The sequence below is a fragment of the Cheilinus undulatus genome, linkage group 12 (assembly GCF_018320785.1).
Source record: "Cheilinus undulatus linkage group 12, ASM1832078v1, whole genome shotgun sequence".
Taxonomy (NCBI): Eukaryota; Metazoa; Chordata; class Actinopteri; order Labriformes; family Labridae; genus Cheilinus; species Cheilinus undulatus.
In genome coordinates, this window is record NC_054876.1 from 21,257,651 (window position 1) to 21,276,400 (window position 18,750).

The window sequence follows — 18,750 nt, forward strand, 5'->3', positions numbered from 1 at the left end:
TTTACAACAGCGAACGAATTCTGATTGGATGATTCTTGGTCAGCTGGCTCAAGCAATACCCGGAAGTAGGGGAAACATGTAAGCATTGTTTTTCTTTGCTCCACATGTATCCAGGTGAAGGTTGAAACTCAGCATGAGGGTGGTCGCTGCTGGGATTTTACACTGCATGTAGAGGGGGGAAAGTACAGTCGGAGTAATACATGAGATTAGAATGCTGTATAACACCCTCTCGTGTTGTCATAAGATTAAGCTTTTCAATGGATAACTTGATATAAGGATTTATTAGGCAAGACGTCTAGGCCCAAATCTGCCAAAGTGGCAAAAATGGCGAAAATGGGCAAAACAATGAATGGAGTAGCAGCTAAAGCAGCAAAGCAGCAAAAAATTAGCAACAAATTTGTGAAATCTGGCAAAAGTGGCAGATAAGGGCTAAATTGGCAAAAATTGTCTAAAGTGGTTAAAAAAATGGCAAAAACTTGGTTAAAACGTGAAAAACTGGCATGAAGTGTAACAAAATGGGGAAAAAAAACATAAAATAAGGAAAAAATGGGCAAAAAGGGAGAAAACTAGCTTAAATTGGTAGAAAATTTCAAGAAGATGTTGCAGATATGGGCAAAAAGTGGCAAAAAATGGGATAAAAGTGACACAAATGGGCAAAACAGGGACAAAATGGACCAAAATAAATGAGTGGAAAAAAATATGGGCAAAAAAGGCAAAAAGCTGCAGTTTGTTTTATGGTAAGAAGAAGGGGCTAAGATGAATAGAAAAAGTAGTGAAATGTCTTTAATGTAGCACAAATTATTTCCAACATCAGAACCCTACTAACTTGACACACTTTTCAGCTTCAAATGAGGAAATGGGTGTAAATAGCACCAATGCTTCTGATCCAACACACATGCATTCAGAGTGTTTAATGGGGGTTTGTTGTTTGAATTTTTTTTTTGCCTTAGTCCATACATAGGTAAAACCGTTAATAATGCTGAAATGAAATGTATGCTATTTTTACCTCCGCCAAGGAGGTTATGTGATCGGCTTGGGTTTGTTAGTTAGTTAGTTAGTTAGTTAGTTTGTTAGTAACATAACTCAAAAAGTTATGGACGGATTTTGATGACATTTTCAGGAAATGTCAGAAATGGCGTAAGGAAAAACTAATACGATTTTGGGAGTGATCCAGATCACCGTCTGGATCCAGGAATATTTTAAAGCAATCTTTACTACTGGGAGATGCGCTCTCCTAGTGCTTTTCTAGTTCCAACTTTAAATGGAAAGTTTGAATATGTTAGGCTACTCTTATTTAAACAAATTACCTGAACAGATCAGAATGGTGATGAAATAAATCTGACCTCTGTCTGTGGCATACAGTGCAGAAAAGGCACAACATTTCAAACAGCAGCAAGGCAGTGTAGTTTTGTTAGGCATTATTCAAATATGCTGTTAATGTTTTTCTTTTCCAGGGACTATTTCTAGTGGCTAGAATTCAAATTTTGTGCTCTGTCAGGAAGTTATAGCAAGGATGCAGAATGTTGAATTGACTGAAAAATAACAATGACAATACTGATGTCCACATATAGAACACACACTGTACCATGCCTTTCCCTCATCAGTGATATCTCCCCTACAGCTATCACATAACTCCCCCTGACCCAGATAACCTCAAGCCATTCTGCTGCTGCCACGTGTGCCTCTAATCACTCATTATTATCGAGCAGGGGCTCAGTCCAATAAGATTATTATGTAAAATCAGTCTGACTTTGAACATTGATGTGTGGATTAGAGTTGGAAACCCTCTTAATCACACAGAAACAGTCTCGCTCAGGTTTATTTCTTATCTATACAAAATTTAAGAAAAAATATTGCATTGAATACTTATGTGACACCCCATGACATATGCTGCCCAACTGACAAGATATCTGAATGCACGTTTCACATCAGGACACCTTTGAACAGCTTTACTATATGATGAAAAACTGTTGGTGGAGTTCCAGCAAAGTAGCCCAGGTGCTGTTCTTTTCTATTTGAAAACCCCCAAATAGTCTGTAAAGGATACATTTGAATACAAGGGTGTATTTTTTAGTTTTTTTTATGTGATTGTTTTCTTTTCATATCAGCTTGTCTTTACATGCTTGAATGAAAGAACACACTGAGTTTTAATTACATATTTAAAACATATATCATTATGTAGGGATGCATGATGTTATTGTTGGGATATTGGAATCATAAATTATTGGTATCAGAAGAAATCAAACTTTCTGATATTTACTGCCAACATCTCAAGTAAGGATATTGGCCTATATCAGCTGTAAATATTGGCCTAAACCAGCTGTAAATATTGGTCTATAGCAGCTGTAAATATTGACCTATATCAGCTGTAAATATTGGTCCATAGCAGCTGTAAATATTGACATATATCAGCTGTAAATATTGGTCCATAGCAGCTGTAAATATTGACATATATCAGCTGTAAATATTGGTCTATAGCAGCTGTAAATATTGCCCTATATCATCTGTCAATATTGGCCTACATCATCTGTAAATACTGGCCCAAATTATCTGTAAATATTGGCCTACATCAGCTGTAAATATTGGTCGATAGCTGTGGTAAGTACTGGCCTATATCATCTGTAAATATTAGCCTATATCATCTTTAAATATTAGCCTATATCATCTGTAAATATTGGCCTGTATCATCTGTAAATATTAGCCTTTTTTAGCTGTAAATATTGGCCTATCAGCTGTAAATGTTGGCCTATATAAGCTGTAAATACTTACTCATCTGTAATTATTGGCCTTTATTATCTGTAAATATCGTCCTGCGTCATCTGTCCTATCCTTTATCATTCATAAATATTGGCCTATATCAGTCCTAAATACTGGCCTATATCATTTGTAAATATTGGCCTATATCAGCAGTAAATTTTGGTCTATATATGTGGTCTATATGGCCTATATCATATATAAATATTGGCCTATATCAGCAGTAAATTTTGGCCTATAGCAGCTGTCTATATTGGCCTATAGCAGCTGTAAATGTGCAAAATTATTAGATGTTAATATTGGCCTATACAGGCGTTTAATATTGGCCATATTGGTCACAGACCTATATCAGCTGATATATCTGCTTCTTTGTTCATCCTCCTTCCCCAGGCTATAAAGTGTATCTGACAACTGAAGTGTGTTTCTTCTTTCATCCTCAAACTTTAGAGTGTGTTTTAAGGACAAAGATTTTGGGCCAGAACTACATTTGTGTATCAGTATTCACTTGTAAATAATGGCATAATGAATATCGGCAAAATTTCAATGTCGTGCATCCCTACATGTATATTCTGTTGAAATTTTGACTATTAGAGAAATATTTCTTTACTTCCATCCTATAACACTATTGCCCTAGGTCAGGGGCCCTCCACGGTAAGGGGTTCTGAGATGTCAGAAAAAGTGATGATAATAAATACTAAACTGAGAGCATTCTGCCCCTTAAGTTGTTTAAAATAGGCTACTTGATAAATCTGATAACATGGCAGATTCATACCCTGCATAACATTCATATTTTCTGTACAAAGAACTAAAAAAGTACCTTTTCATCTGTAAAATAGCTACAGGCAGTAGAAACTTTAGCTTTACTTCAGTCTTTCTTTTTATTCATAATTCAGCTCTGACCTCTGGTGTTCAGCTGTTGTCACTGCACTGAGGAGAAAGGAGATTTTGACACGCATCTGACACATGCAGTTCTCTTCAGAGATACACTCAAGGCTGCAAAGTCATGGCTGCATTCATGATCTGTTTTGTAATTTAAATACTTCTGAGTGGAGTCTGAAGACCAAATCCATCTTTACCATATAATTGTGTTTTTAATCCATGGGCCTACAATTGCCATTTTCATACAGTACATATGAAAAGCTTTCGCCCTCTTGAATGTTTTACCCTTTTCTTGATCAATGTAATTTGTTTTAATTTGATTCATTTTCATTTCACTCTCTACCTTTACAAGCCATTAAATAGAGTCATAAAAACATTATCTATTACGGCCAAGTGTCTGGGAACAGGTTCTGAAAACATGCTCCAATCAAATTTTAGTATTTGGAGACAACTAAACAACTGTTCTCAACCGTTTTTCAATGGGTATATTTACTAGTCTCAGATGTCCAGAAGGCATATGATATTTTGAACTTTGGGACAATGACACATGCGTATTGTGCTCAGATCAGTCCAAAAAGCAGTATCAACAGTCCCAATAGAAGCAAGGAGGTCTCAATTAAAGACACTGTTGTCTGTGTAACGCCCAGGGAGTTTCAGTAGATGGAAGCAGGTTGAAGACCCTTGGAAGGAGCTCTCCACAACATAAAGTTAACATAAAGTGTGTATTTGATGAAATAATTAGCAGTGTTAATATGAATCCAGCCATTAAAGTTTATTTCGTTGACAGCTTTATACCTTTTGGGTCATTACATACAGCAACACACTTAATAGTTTTCCAACTCCAATGGGGTGTTATCTGTAAAATTATTCCTTTTTTTCTGCTGAGGTCCACCGCTGATAGCCAAGTGAAGAAGGTGAATACCCTTGGACCCTTGGACCGAAAGGTAGCAGGTTCGAAGGTTGGCTGCGTCAGGTTGCTGACATGAAACACACCGAAACCTCTTCTGGATTTCCAAAAGCTTTAGTGTAACCAAAGTTTATGATATTTTTGAATTGAAATTAAGGATAACTACGTTTTCACTCAGATGGTACGCTGCACGCTCTCTCCCCAGCACGCTTTCAAGCCAGTGGGTGCGTGCAGTGTCAGTGGGGTTGCATGAGGGAGGAGGAAGGAGTGGGAATGACAGCTGCCCACACAGCATATGGAGCAATACCAATTTTAACAGTATATTAATCTGGAAAATTAATGTAGTCATTTTAATGCATTTCACTCTGCCATTTGGATAAAAAAACTGGACTCTGGGTGCTCTACATGAAGAGCCATGCAGCAAGATGCAACTCAGAAATAACCTACTATATATATTATAGGAGTTTGAGAATCTCCCTTTTGGAGTCAGGGAGCTTAAATATTTGATTATTGGGCTGTTCAGTAATAAATACTTTTAATTACTCAATGTATTATTTTGAAGCATTTGTGCCTCCAGCTGACACTCCAGCACAGTAGGTGGCAGCAATTCATTTTATTACAAAGTTGTTACTAGACTGGAAAAGTAGACTAAGACCTAAGGGAAACAACAGGGCAAGGTACAGGTTTGCCCGGAACAAAGGTTTACCCAAGCAAAGATAATCAGTCACAGCAACAATAATCAAATTAAATCCAATGCCACCCCTGGCCTCACAACTGAGCTGCTGCAGGTATTGACCACAAGTCTGGGACAAGGGGACCAATGACTTTCTTCTTCTCTTATCTCTGTATAATGATCAAATCAAACAGAAAGAGGCTCAAAGTGCCTGCAAGATGATCAAACTTTCCCAAACTATCCCACAATGATGATGAAGGATTTGATTAAGGCACTGTGATCGAGGCCATTTGTTGACACACTCGGCACAAGACAAGAGGTTTAAACAGGAACTTGACAGTCAAAACCATAAACTGTAGGCTAAATGCTTATCAGGAACTTTAAAGTTCTAAAAGATATTCAAACGTTTTTAGCTTCCTGAAAAGTCACTTCATTTAGGATTGAACAATACTAAAGACTTTTGTCTGGACAAAAGTAATTCTAATGTCCCTCACTCTTGTAATATCTATATTTTTTTATTATACCTCGAACCTAAAATGTTTACTGTGACAGTGTTATACAACACATGGCTCAATAGATATCAGTCAGGTAGTCCACCTGTTGTTCCAGACTGGAATATATCACGTCACTGATAAAAATGTCATTTTTATGAAATACATGACAAACTCTCATAGGCTATTACTTTGGTGATCTCCTGACCTATCAAAGTTCTTTCAGCGCCCCAAAAATGCCTCAACTAGCCCACTCATTTATTCAGCCTATAAAAAAAACAAAAAACCTACGACTACTAAAGCAAAAACTTACAAAACCATCTACATTCTCCCATAGGCAGGTGGGGTTTTGTCTATGGCAGGGGTTCTTGAAGTTTTGATAGCTGAGGGCCAATTTAGGAACCCAACATTGGACTGAGGGCCTCCGAAGGAAAAAAAAAAGGAAAAAAACAGAAAAAAAATCCCATTTGTAGTCATTTTAATGACCAGGTTGCAGCTCTACAGTTTACATTTATTGGTCTGCATCCAGTAATGTGCATTAAACACATTTTAATTAATAAATGAGGCTAAACCTGGCAAAACTTGAGAAAACCTTGAGAAACATTGTAATGCACACAAAATCTGTGGGGTTTCTGCCCTCTACAGTCAAATTTGGGATATAACAGTCCTGTGTGCAGTCCATTTCAGAATATACGTAAAAACTTATTTAGAACAAACAGTCAGTCTCAGTGTGCCTTGCTTCCTGTCTTAACAATTGTGGGCCACCATTGGCTCGCGGGCCGCACTTTGAGAACCCATGGTCTAGGGGAATTGTAAGGGGCCTCAAAACAGTAATTATGTGTGCATTAAACACAGGGTTCACATGAAAGAAATTACTTTCAGTGATGAAAATATTTTGAATGTAAATGAGGGGCCAAAAGTTATTAAAATAGCATCTGAATAGATTTGAATTATACAAAAAAGCCCCTGGGGAGGGTCTCTGGCCCCAACAGCAAAGTCCAAGCCCCTCAAAAATCCCCAAAATGTCATCATGGCAGGAAAATTCTACTTAGGTAGATTCCTGACATATCAACACAATTAACTGGTAGATTATTGTGAAGTGAAATGCCATGTAATGAATAAAAATGTATGATTTGTGAAGAAGAATGGATCTTGCAGGAATAGTCAGCATATATCTTTATTTTCACAAGTTCCTCCTGGCCTTTAACCTGGCACGCCAGAGAAACACAGAAACGGGCATATCCATCTGCTATGCAAGGTTACCTGTCCTTGAGATGTGTTAAAGTAGTATGACATGCTGAATCTGAGTTATGGCGCTCCTCTAAGAGCTAATGAAGTACTGTTGGCTGTAGTTCTTTAACATGAATGCTTATAAATATAGGAACATGCATTTGTGGGATGAGCAGCAGAGCTGAGTGTGGTGGCTGCGCCATGAAAAATTTGCCAAATCTTTAAGACTGGGTTAAAAAAATCGATTCTCCAATTCAGATCAATTCTAAAAAAAAAAAAAAATGGGGTAGGGTTATCGAGTCATATAATCCAAAGATCGATCTTTTAATATGCCTTTTCCTTCTCCTGCCAGCTCCTCCCACCTCCAATCTCGGACTTAACGTCACTCATGCAGCCTGAAACTTCACCTGCATTCACCTCTAAAAGCGTTTCTGATTCAAGGTTTAAATCTTAGCCAAATCACCTAATTTTGGATATCTGGGTGTGTTATCAGTACGAGCTGGATATCGCTTCCTCAAACGTAAACCTCCGCTTGTGCAGCACGAGCAGCTGAGCTCTACAGGTGACTCGGTGGAGAGTGCTTAAGCTGCACTGCTACAGACCGGGCAGACTCACACAAACAATAGTGATTGTCTGGGGTGCTACGTTCAAGAGGAGCAACCCTGACTGTTTTGTGAAACCCCAGTATACGTCGCTCCATACAGTGTGCTTTATTTTATGACCCCCTATTCCTCAGTTTCACAGCCGCACAAATTATGCACGGCCCAACCATTTACTGCAGGGACATGACGGAGTGCTTAGAAGAAAGGAGAAACTCCAGCTATTTAGAGAGATAGGAGTTATAAACCTGCATTTCATGTAGATTTTCTGCAAAGTTAGCATAATATTAACCTTGCAAAGCAGATGGATACCCCCCATTTCCTTGTTTCTCACTGGCAAATCCATCTTACAAAGCTCCCATCTGAACCGTTTGGGCCCGGTTAAACAGTGACAGGACCAATCAGCAATGAGGGGCAGTACTTTCAGGCGCAGCAGTGTTGTGACGTAAACAAGCAGCTGCAAGAGCTGGTGAAGTTATGGAGGAAGAGCTTAGCGTGGATGTTGCTAAAGTGCCAGTTTTATCAGAACTTGACAACATTTCTTTGTTAAAAAGAAGAAAAAAGACCAGCAGTGAGTTGTTTTCTTTTCAAAAACTACAAAAGTCGAGTACTGACATGTCTACTGTCGCCATGTTTCGCATTATTCCTCAGTAGATGCACACGCGCAGCTTAATAGCGGCTACGTCACATGTTTTGTTGCTCTGATTGGCCCATAGAGATGTGACAGACAGAATGTTCACCCAATCATAGTCTGAGTTTTTTCAAACCCTCTGCTTTTTCTCAAACATTTCCTATTGAAGCTTTCCCAGATGGATGTGTGAAACACATCCATCTGGCATGTCAGGTTAGCATAATATAACATTTACAACAACATACAATGTACATAATATGATAGATAACGATGCACATTTCTTTTTGTCAGTGCTATGGTTCTGTTGTTTAAAGAGCATAGGTGTCTGTCTATACTAGTAGCACACACCTCACAAACAGCAGACAGACAGAAATGTATGATGGCAGGACAGAAACATTTAAGCACCACACTGTATGCACTATATCTGAAAATGTGACTATTACTACTACTACCACAGGTTAAACATTATAAGCTTCAGTGTCATTATACATCATGAACTTAATAAAACTTTGTAAAAATAATGTATCAAAATTTACATATTTTTGTTTTTATTCATCTAACAACAAGAGTTTCAACTTGGACTTAAAATAAATGACTGTTAAAACAAACATAGTGGAGCCTGGGAGCTCTGCCAGGGTTTTAACACTACAAAGCCAAAGGCAAACTGGAAAAAAAGAGGCCATATCCAGGATGTGCCACATGGATGTAATATGGTGATGTAAATACTTCTTGTTTGGGGTCAATTTTTAATGCAAACCCTGATATTTTTTAATAATGTACATTCTTTGTGGTATTTCCATCTAAAGTACTCTGAGAATCTTTTAAATGTAGAAGCAACATAGGTTTTGCTAAAATATCCCTACATGAATTGATATTGAATCGAGAATCAAATTAAATTTGGATCTTGTGAAGAATTCAAATTTTCGGCTACTAGATAAGCGTATCAAGCAAGTCATGTGTCAGGGTAGGCGTTTTATTTTCTTTAAAAGGTGCCCGGAATTAGAGACGCCCCTGGTCCAAGGCTACACTATGTGAAAACTCAAGGCAACAGCTGCCATCGATCTGCTCGGGAAACAGGCAACATTGCAGCCCAAACCACGTGGTTTCTTGGATACAGTAATGCTCTAAAGGGTTAAAGATCAGTTCGGTAGCAGATCAGCAGGTTTGCTCTCCAGCAGTTTGCATTGCTCGGCGGGCAGCTCTGGATCGCTGCGATATTTCAGCTCGCTGTGAATTGTGGGAGTCGAGGACTCTGCCCAGGCTTGTTACCGGAGAACGGGAGACATTTTCCACTCTTCCCTGTTTTGTAAGTAATCCAATGGGTTTGCACACTTCCTTGTCGAGTCGAGTACGGTCTCCTCTCGCCAACCGAGCATGTTTGCTGTCGCTCTCCTGATTCATTAACATTGCCATTTCGTTGTTTTGTGGCATGGAGGCCGAGAGCGAAGACCGTGCTGCTGGAGCTGACAAGCGGGGAGGGGAGGGAGGGAGGAGCGGGCAGTTGCCGCGGCTCTGCCGGGGTTATTTCAACCCGAAAGCTCGCTGACCTTAACGAGAAAATGTCCCCAGGTCGTTTGACAGCTCAATTTGCCATTTTGTTTAGTCGACCAGTCTGTTTATGTAGGGGATTTTCCGGCGCGAGACATCCGTCGGGCTGTTGGCATGCGGAAATCGCTGTGTTGTCTGTGTCCAGCAGCGAGAACTGCCCACCTACCTAATCATACACCTGACCAGAGCGGACAAATGCCGCAGATGTAGCATCTGCTGTCTGTTTGTCAATAACACTGAATTTTTTAAGTCACACAAATGTGTGGTACAATGTGATTTCAGTATAAGAACATGTTTAGGGAAAAACGTGGCCTTTGTTTTTGCTAATTGATTCAGTTACAGACAGCTAATTGATGTCGACATCTGGTGCAATAAAAAATACTTAAATCACAATCATTGTTACATGTCTTAAAATAACAGACTTGTTTGTCTCGAACTGTCAATATTGAACTATGTTTACCCTGAAAAAATATTTGTGCATGATTAAATTTGAATTACGACGTCAATTGCAAATGTCATAATTAGCTAATTCATTTAATATCCGGACAAAAGCAGTGATAACCACTGCTTTCTCATTGCTTTCTTCTTTAAGTTGACCCAAGTTTGTATTAACTCCTAAAATGAACTGAACAAACAACTTTAGTTTTACAAGAGGCTGACAGATGGACTCACTAAAGGATTTGGCATACTAATAATATATTTTTTTCTTGTTATGTGTAGTTGGTATGGTGTGGAAACCGGTGGAGGCTGGATCAACATGTTTCTATATCTGCAATTTATAATGGGTCAAAAAATATGGACGCCTTAATGGTTTTTTGAAAAAAAAAAAAAAACAACAACAAAAAAAAAAAAACCGATCACAGCCAATGTAACCTGTTAGTGTTGTCCTTAATTGAAGCAGACATTATTAAAGTATACCGATTTATTATCAGTATCAAAGATAAACTGTAGATTATTAGGAGTGAATCACATCTGTTAATGCGCAATGCTTATGTGTCCATCCAGAGCCCATCACTGGTAGTGGACTCAGCACTATGTCCAGCCGAGGAGGAAAGAAGAAGACGACCAAGACGTCCCGGTCCACCAAGGCCGGGGTCATCTTCCCTGTGGGGCGCATGCTCCGCTACATCAAAAGGGGCCTGCCTAAATATCGCATAGGGGTGGGAGCACCTGTCTACCTGGCTGCTGTCCTCGAGTACCTCACTGGTGAGATTTATTGTTTGGAGATCACAGGAAGGAAGAGATTAAAAGTGGATTAAACACAGGAGGCAACAAATCTGCAGGGGGTTTCTAAGTATTTTTGTCACAAAATACTACAGCTCACTGAAATAGCTGAAGCCTTGGTGGCAGCCTTGCAAGTTTTTCCTCATCCAACAAAAGAAATTTCAATGGTTTCTTTTTGATTCAGCAGCAGCAGGAGTAGCAACTACTTAGTTTGAGATATTTTAGTCATGTACTAAACAGATGAAACTGTTCTTATCTAAAGTCAAGAAATAACTCCAAAATAAGCCCATTGAAAAATATATATTTTTCTCAAGTAAAGGCAGTTTTATTTTGTTAACTGTTATTTTAATGTAAGAATAATACTCACAAAATCCTAGTGATCAGATGTAGTAAGTCAGATCACAGTAACACAGAGATGCAGCAAAATGCGGTACCTGCCAACAATAAGGAACTATTCAGAAAGCTTCACATTGAGCTTTACCCTCTCCTGGTATTTAGTCAGAATAATTATGGGGTCTTATTTGGAGAACTTTATCTTTGGGTCCTGATAATACATTTTTCTATTTGTATTGACTGATTAAACTCTATACTAATCTTTGGAGTAAAAGGAAAACAAGATACGTATTCAGTTAAAATTAACTGAGTTTTCTTATGAATCTGTGAAAATGAACAGATTGTTTGATTAGAGCAGTTATAGATCATCTGCTTTAATTATTCATCTTTTTTCCCCATTTAGCTGAAATCCTGGAGTTGGCTGGTAACGCAGCCAGAGACAACAAGAAGGGTCGCGTCACACCACGACACATCCTGCTGGCCATCGCAAATGATGAGGAGTTGAACCAGGTCTGCTGAATGGAGGGGGGGGGGTGATATTGCGTCTATTTTCAGAACAGAAAATAGAACATTAGCTCATATTTGTTCTTTTGCAACTCAGGTTTTCATTTTACAGCATGTCTACAATTAAATTACCAAAGCATGACCTTGTGTACATTTTAATCTCTTCTCTCTCAGTTGCTGAAAGGAGTGACCATCGCTGCAGGTGGAGTTCTGCCCAACATCCATCCAGAGCTGTTGGCTAAGAAGAGAGGAGCAAAGGGAAAACTTGAGAGCCCTGTCTCACCTGCACCCGAGAAGAAATCTAAACCAGTCAAGAAATCTACAGCCAAGAAAATTAGCGGGAGAAAGGCAGGAGGGAAGGCGAAGGTACTGAACTAAGTAAACAGACCACAGCGCTTTTTGAGATCAGTACTGAATGTGCCTGCTTTAGAGAGAGACAAAGTGTAATGAATGAACAGATGTTATTAAGTATTTGTTTGGCTGCTGAAGAGCATTAGAAATGTTTTATTTAAACCACTTTTTATTCATGTTTGGTGCACTGAAAACAACATTCTTTAATGAGTGCATGAAATTGATGAGTTGAAGTGAATTAAGATTTGTTTACATCAGTCCCTCAATTTTGCAAAATTGTAACACTGACATTTTAGTAGTTGAGCCTAACCTGTTGCCTCTGCACAGAAGACCATATTCCTTTTGTTGAAAGTAAAGAAGCACATGATGACGTTATGTATTTGTATGTCTCCTACAGAAACAGGGTGAGGTGAGCAAGTCAGCATCAGCAGACAGCACCACAGAGGGATCTCCAGGTGACAGCTTCACAGTGCTCTCCACCAAGAGCCTCTTCCTGGGTCAGAAGGTCAGTGCTCTCTCTGTGGAAAAATACCAACCTCTGGCAGGTCTCATTCAATATTTTGCCAGCAAGGACCACATCATCAACAGGATGCAGTTTGACCTTCATTTAAACTTAGCACAAAAAGTAAGGGAATTTGTGTTTGGTAAATTATTTCTTTGTTGTAACAATGCTTCTTGGCAATAAATCTTATACTGTTGGAAAGCCTGTGTATCACCCTTTTAAATGGTGCCACATTTGTAAGGAACATGCATATGTGGGATGAACAGCAGAGCTGAGTTATGTGGGTTGCGCCCATGAAAAATGTGCCAAATCTTCTCTGCCAGTGCCAAACAGCTTATTCTGCCATTGACTCTTGTTTGGTGTTTGGTGGATTGGATGCTGCATTGAGATTGCCTCCAATGATGATAAGCCTTGTTTTTTTCCAGTGAGGGAGATGCCACCCCACACCATCAGATTTGGCAAATTTTTCATGGGCGCAACCCACATACTCAGCTATGCTGCTCATCCCACAATAGATGTTCCTTACAAAAGTGGCACAATTTAAAAGCAAAATAAACAGGCTTTCCAACGGTATAAAGGTTTGTTACCAAGAAGCATTGTTACAACAAAGAAATAATCTACCAAACTCAAATTCCCTTACTTTTTGTGCTAAGTTTATTAATGATGTTGGAATGATTCTGCTGAGTTGGTGATGGTTGCTGACAACAGTTTGGGGAAGCTTAGGGGGGTCTGCTGTAGCTCCTGGGTTGTAGCTCCTGAGAACAATGGAGGAATGGGGTGAGGTCCTAGGGGGTGGTATGTGAGAATGAAAGAGGAGGAGATGGTCAGGTTTGAACTTATGGAAACGCAGGAAGAGACGTAGTATAGGTGTGGTCCTGCTCATGAAATCCTGAGTTGAGTCTCTATGAAATGACTAAAGGAAGGGGTGAACACGCTAATATAGGATTAAAAAATGATGTTACATTTGGTAGAACAACTGTAAAAGGACTTTCTTGTTCTAAAGGCTTAAGTAAGAGAGGGTTTAATATTTTATTAGTGAAAGAAAAGAAACAAGTTCAACTCTGTTTTTTCAGTCATTGGGGATCCTGTCTCCACTTTTGAGACAATCCCATGTCTAATTTATTCAAAAGTCACCAGAATAATCGGATCATTGCTCAGAAAAAATCTAAAACAAAAGATGGGATTTGTACTTTTGTCAGCTGCAATATATTTTTTCAGTTGCAACTTCTGCAGACTTTAGATAACAAAACACATCTTGTTCTTCAGTTTTTCTCTGTACTTCTGCATCAGAGCTGAACCAGTTTAGGAGGGGAATTAGCCAGTGTTAATGTTGCAATGTACCTTCAGTTTTTTTTAACGTTGGTGTCTCATTAAAAGACAGTTGGTTACATGTTGTTCTATCAATGTAAGGTTCCACCATGCTTTACTCTCATTTTGGTCTTCAAACTTTTATTTGGTCATAAAGTGCTACAAAACATAGAAATGAAAGTGTTATAGTAGGGACTATATCTGTTGTGATAACTGCTTGTCTGCAGATCAGTTAGCTCCACATTCTTTGGTCCTAAACTTCTTTTTAACCTTAATTCTGTTGAACTGAAACATGGAAGTAAATTTGCCTCTGAAGCCATGTCAACTTTTTCCATATGTTCTTTAACTTTCAAGATCAGAGTCTTGTAAAAATAGACTTGACTTTGAAAAACATAAAAGGCAGAGGAGCGACTTCACATCTAAGAGAAGGAATGACTCAAGAATGATGCAAGCAGTGCCACAAGTTGTCAGCTTCTTAGTTTTACCCCGTACTAATACATGATCATAATAACTGCTCTAATATGATTTTGGATCCTGTGAACACTCTCTGGGACAACACCAGACAGACAAAGCCCTCCAAATGCAACATTTAAAGGGCTTTGCTCAGTCAGAGCACTTTCTGCTTCATTGGTGTCCTCGGTGGATTTTTGTCCCAAACCTAATTTTGTAGCAAAAGACTTTGATGGGTTTCCTCAGTTTTTTAACAACCTAAAATGCTAAAATTGAATGAAACAAAACACAATTTAAGTATCATCATTTAAGGTACAAACATGGGAATTTACTTCCAAAGTTCAGGGATTCAGCTCAGGTTTGGCTTAAGACACTGCATGCATTTATCGACCTGCATTTGTTAATGATTGTTGAATATAATACCAACTTATTAACCTGACCTGATGCTGCATCAGAGACTTCGTGATTTTCTTAGTATAAATTTAAAGCTTATTGTTCTTTTTTGCTCACATAATTCACTTTCCTTTTGTAGTCAGCTATTGTCCCTGGATCTGCTTAATTTAACTGTTAGTTGAGTAATCTTTGTTGAAAATTGGAGAACATAAAGTCTGATCAGAACAATGAAGCTGCATTTACACCATATGGTCCTGTTCAGTTTGGTCTGGTAAGGATACATACCATTTCTTTTTTTCATTACTTATTTCAGTGTAATACAACTAGTATGCCAACATTTTCTCTCACTCTTGACCATTAAATTAGATCAGAAAATTTTCTCACTTGACTCAGCAGCTAGATGTACCAGATGGCAACATGAAAAGACTGGACACACCAAATAATAAGTCTTAATTTATATCTGTTGATGCCACATTCTTTAGCCAGTGGCAGATGTTTGTAAACAGTACCAGCCAATAGTGATGTTAGACTGATCTATCTGTGCAGAGGTTGCGTAAACCAAAAATTCTCCGTCACTGACAGATTTATTTGAAGGATAATGAAAAATTTTGAAGGCTGTCGATCATTTTGACCATCTGGAATGTTGAGGATGTGCCGGCATTTTAGCGCTCTCACACAGAGAGATGCATAGACCTTTTCCATTTTGCACACAAGCACTATCAAGGAGATTATAAAATCTATTTGAAAAATCTCACTGGGGATCACTGTCTTCGACACTGTAGATAAGTGAAAGCGCATCGCTCTCCATGCTGTTTCAAAGACATAAATACCCAAAATAATACCACACAAAGTCCTGTAAGTGACCCAGAAGACCAGCTCTTATAACTGAGCTTAACCAAATGATCTGAATCTCTAAAAAGAGTTGAAATCTCTTTCACTACAAGTCAGGCTTGTTTGTCATTGGCTGTCAAAATCCAAACAAGAGCAAGGTTTACTGTACCAAACTGTGCCAAACTGTACTGAACCATATTGGACCACTTGATGGAGGCGCACCACAAATATAATAACTTATATAAGTTACAAATATAAATATACAAATATAAAACTTGATGTGTATCTCTAAAAGCCAGTATTATTAAGGTGTATCAATGGATGTATCTCACGGGCAAATCCAAGGAAGAAACTGGAGCACACCAATCACTTAATGCAGTTTAATCAGGTGCAGAGGACTAACGTTTCAATGCTCACTGCATCTTCATCAGAGTCATCAGAGTCGTTTGACTCTGATGAAGATGCATGGCGCGTTAAAACGTTAGTCCTCTGCACCTGATTAAGTGCATTATTGTGATTGGTGTGCACCAGTTTCTTCCTTGGATTTGCCTGTGAGATACATCCATTGAAACACCTTTTATACGTTACTAGTTCCTTCTGTGAGCACCGACCTCCACCTGTGGAGGGGCTGAAGCTCAAGAGACTCCCTCTCAAAATGGATTCTTTTGTTGATTTTAATACACTTGGTGGTTTCATTGTTTGAGATTCAGCCTAACCTCACAGTAGCAGCAGTATCTGTCTGCCTTCATCACACTCACTTCATTAGGAAAATGGCTCCCCGCTTGATTTTGTCGCTGACCTTAGATTACAGCAGCTGTTTGAATCAGTGGATGATAATTAATCAAATGAATGCTGTTAACCTCCTACTGAGTCTGATAATGAAGCCATTAATAGAAAAAGCTAGTCTGTTTCTGTTTTAAATACTTAATTATCCGAAATGCATTTTTCCTGCTAATGTTCATTCAATCACGCAGTTGAAATCTGCTGTGTTGTCGCTGCTTTCAATCTCAATGCTTTGCTTCTGGCTTGTGATTGTGACTTTTTTAAGTTGATTGATTTTTGGAAAAGTGTTTTTTTTGGTTGTGACCTGAAATACTAACATAATGTTGCTTTTGTGCTGAAAATTCCTAACAATATGGAGGTTACCTTGACATTTTGACTTTTCTGTTCAATGATATTCCCACATTATCAGTAAGATTTTGAGCTGAAAATTTTCAGTACATCCAGAAAAAATAAAACAAAAACAATTAGTACAAAGTAACTTACTAAACTACAATTACTTTCAGTTTTAATAGCTTTGAAGCAAATCTACAAGTCTGTAAACAGTAAGAATAGCTTACATCATTGAGGAACAACTGGACTTATGCTATACTGACTGCAGTATATGTAAGGCTTACACCAGATTTACAGTGTATCCTAATGTAAATATAACACTATAACACATAATATTCTGAAATGGTGAAATTATACCTAGAGGCCTCTTTTTTCATAAGAAACATCTGATTTGACAGAGCAAGAAAATTCAGTGGTTCATATTAGCTCTGTGACGATGATGTACAAAGGACAAAAATAACCAGATTATTCCTTTATTCTAAAAGAAATATGCATTATTAGCTGTTTATAAGGCAGATTAAAAATGAGGTTTTCTCTGAAATTCCTGTTGTATCCATACAAACACTGATTAAAAGTCTTGCATGTATTATATAGCTCAGCCTTTGGAAGAATTTCCACTTTCTAAAGAACACTTTTTTTCCCTCCCAAGTCCCAAAAACAGCATATCCACTTCTTATCAGAAATAAGAGCTGTGTTTTTGTATGTGGATCTCTATCAAACTTTACCGTGTTGCTATGCAAAGGAGTTAATGGCACAGCTCCACTGAAACTGTCCAAGCTGCATAGTGATGGGCTGTTGTGCTTTCTGTTTTCAGATGAAACTGACTGTAAAAAAGTGACTTTTCAGCTTCAGGGTGCAGGCCACCAACAAAATATTCTGGGAGCGCTTGCAGCATGAAGCTGGCCTGCGTAGTCACTTTTAACCAGCTTTTCGCCCTCACTGTTCCAGCAGTAGTAATTTCAAAATGTACCCCTTACAAAATACACAGAAGATTAACTTTCTGTATTCAAGCATCTTCCAAAACAAAACAAAATGTATTCCATAATGATAAACTAAGAAAACACGACCAAGAGTTTCAGTATTTACATTATCTCTCTGATTCATGTCTGAAGAATTAAAGATTATAGTGTATAATTCTTGCACATTCTAATGCAATAAGTGTAACTGTTTAGTGTGACACTTTTATAACACAGCTCAACCATCTCACCAGTTCTCATGCCTTTCCTGCTGCCACACTTTACAATATGTATCCTCAGGGAACAAATATTTAATGTTTTGTTTTCTACACATCCTTTATTGAATCCATCACTCTCAGTTAAAGCCTTTTGCTTGTGTTTTTCAAATGTGTGCCTCATTATTTAGGCTTTCTCCATTGACATTTTAAATAATTCAGTATTTCTCAGTCAATGCATCTGCAGGCCTGCTGTTCTCTGCTGAACTTTTTCATTAGATTCATTTTACACTGAAAATAAGAGCAGAAACAGTCAGCATTGTAGCATGTGTTGCAGTGTTTCTGTGCGAGGTAATAACATTAAACGCATTTACATATGGCTCATAGAGCGTAAGCTGTCAGTCGACATTTAGACATTAGATCACACATATGCAGCATTTACTAGCTGTGTGCATACAGCTGCTGATGTTCAATAAAACATCAAAAAGTCAAGGTATCTCTTCAGAAACTGATGTGAATCTGGTTTTAATGGCTTTGCTTCCTTCCCCTCCTCCTCACCCTTGCTCTCCCTCCTCCTCTGCATGCCTCCTCCTCCTCTGCAGCTCAACCTTATCCACAGCGAGGTCAGTAACTTGGCTGGCTTTGACGTGGAGGGGGTCATCAACCCCACCAATGCTGAACTTGAACTTAAAGATGATCTAGGTGAGCCCCCCCCCTCATCCTCTCAGGTCCCAGTGGGGTTGAGATGTAAAATCCTTGAATGTTTACAAGGTTTTCAATGGAGTTAGACTAAAAATGACAAACTTTTCTCTACCACGAGATGTATTTATTCGAGGGCTGTCAAAATTGACAAGTTAA

The 18,750-nt window shown here is 38.5% G+C and overlaps 1 protein-coding gene across 2 annotated transcripts in view; it reads left to right on the plus strand.

Annotated features, from left to right (window-relative positions):
• Window positions 1-9,015: 9,015 nt before the first annotated feature.
• Window positions 9,016-18,750, plus strand: part of LOC121519122 (core histone macro-H2A.1) — a 28,967-nt gene continuing 19,232 nt past the window's right edge. Inside the window, exons 1-6 of one of the 2 annotated variants that reach the window (XM_041801915.1) lie at window positions 9,016-9,470; window positions 10,718-10,918; window positions 11,673-11,779; window positions 11,948-12,139; window positions 12,522-12,629; window positions 18,495-18,594. In XM_041801915.1, coding sequence (XP_041657849.1) covers window positions 10,747-10,918; window positions 11,673-11,779; window positions 11,948-12,139; window positions 12,522-12,629; window positions 18,495-18,594 — 679 coding nt within the window. In that variant the 5' untranslated portion in view covers window positions 9,016-9,470; window positions 10,718-10,746. The remainder of the gene's footprint in view (window positions 9,471-10,717; window positions 10,919-11,672; window positions 11,780-11,947; window positions 12,140-12,521; window positions 12,630-18,494; window positions 18,595-18,750) is intronic. The other variant, XM_041801916.1, reaches the window with a different exon arrangement.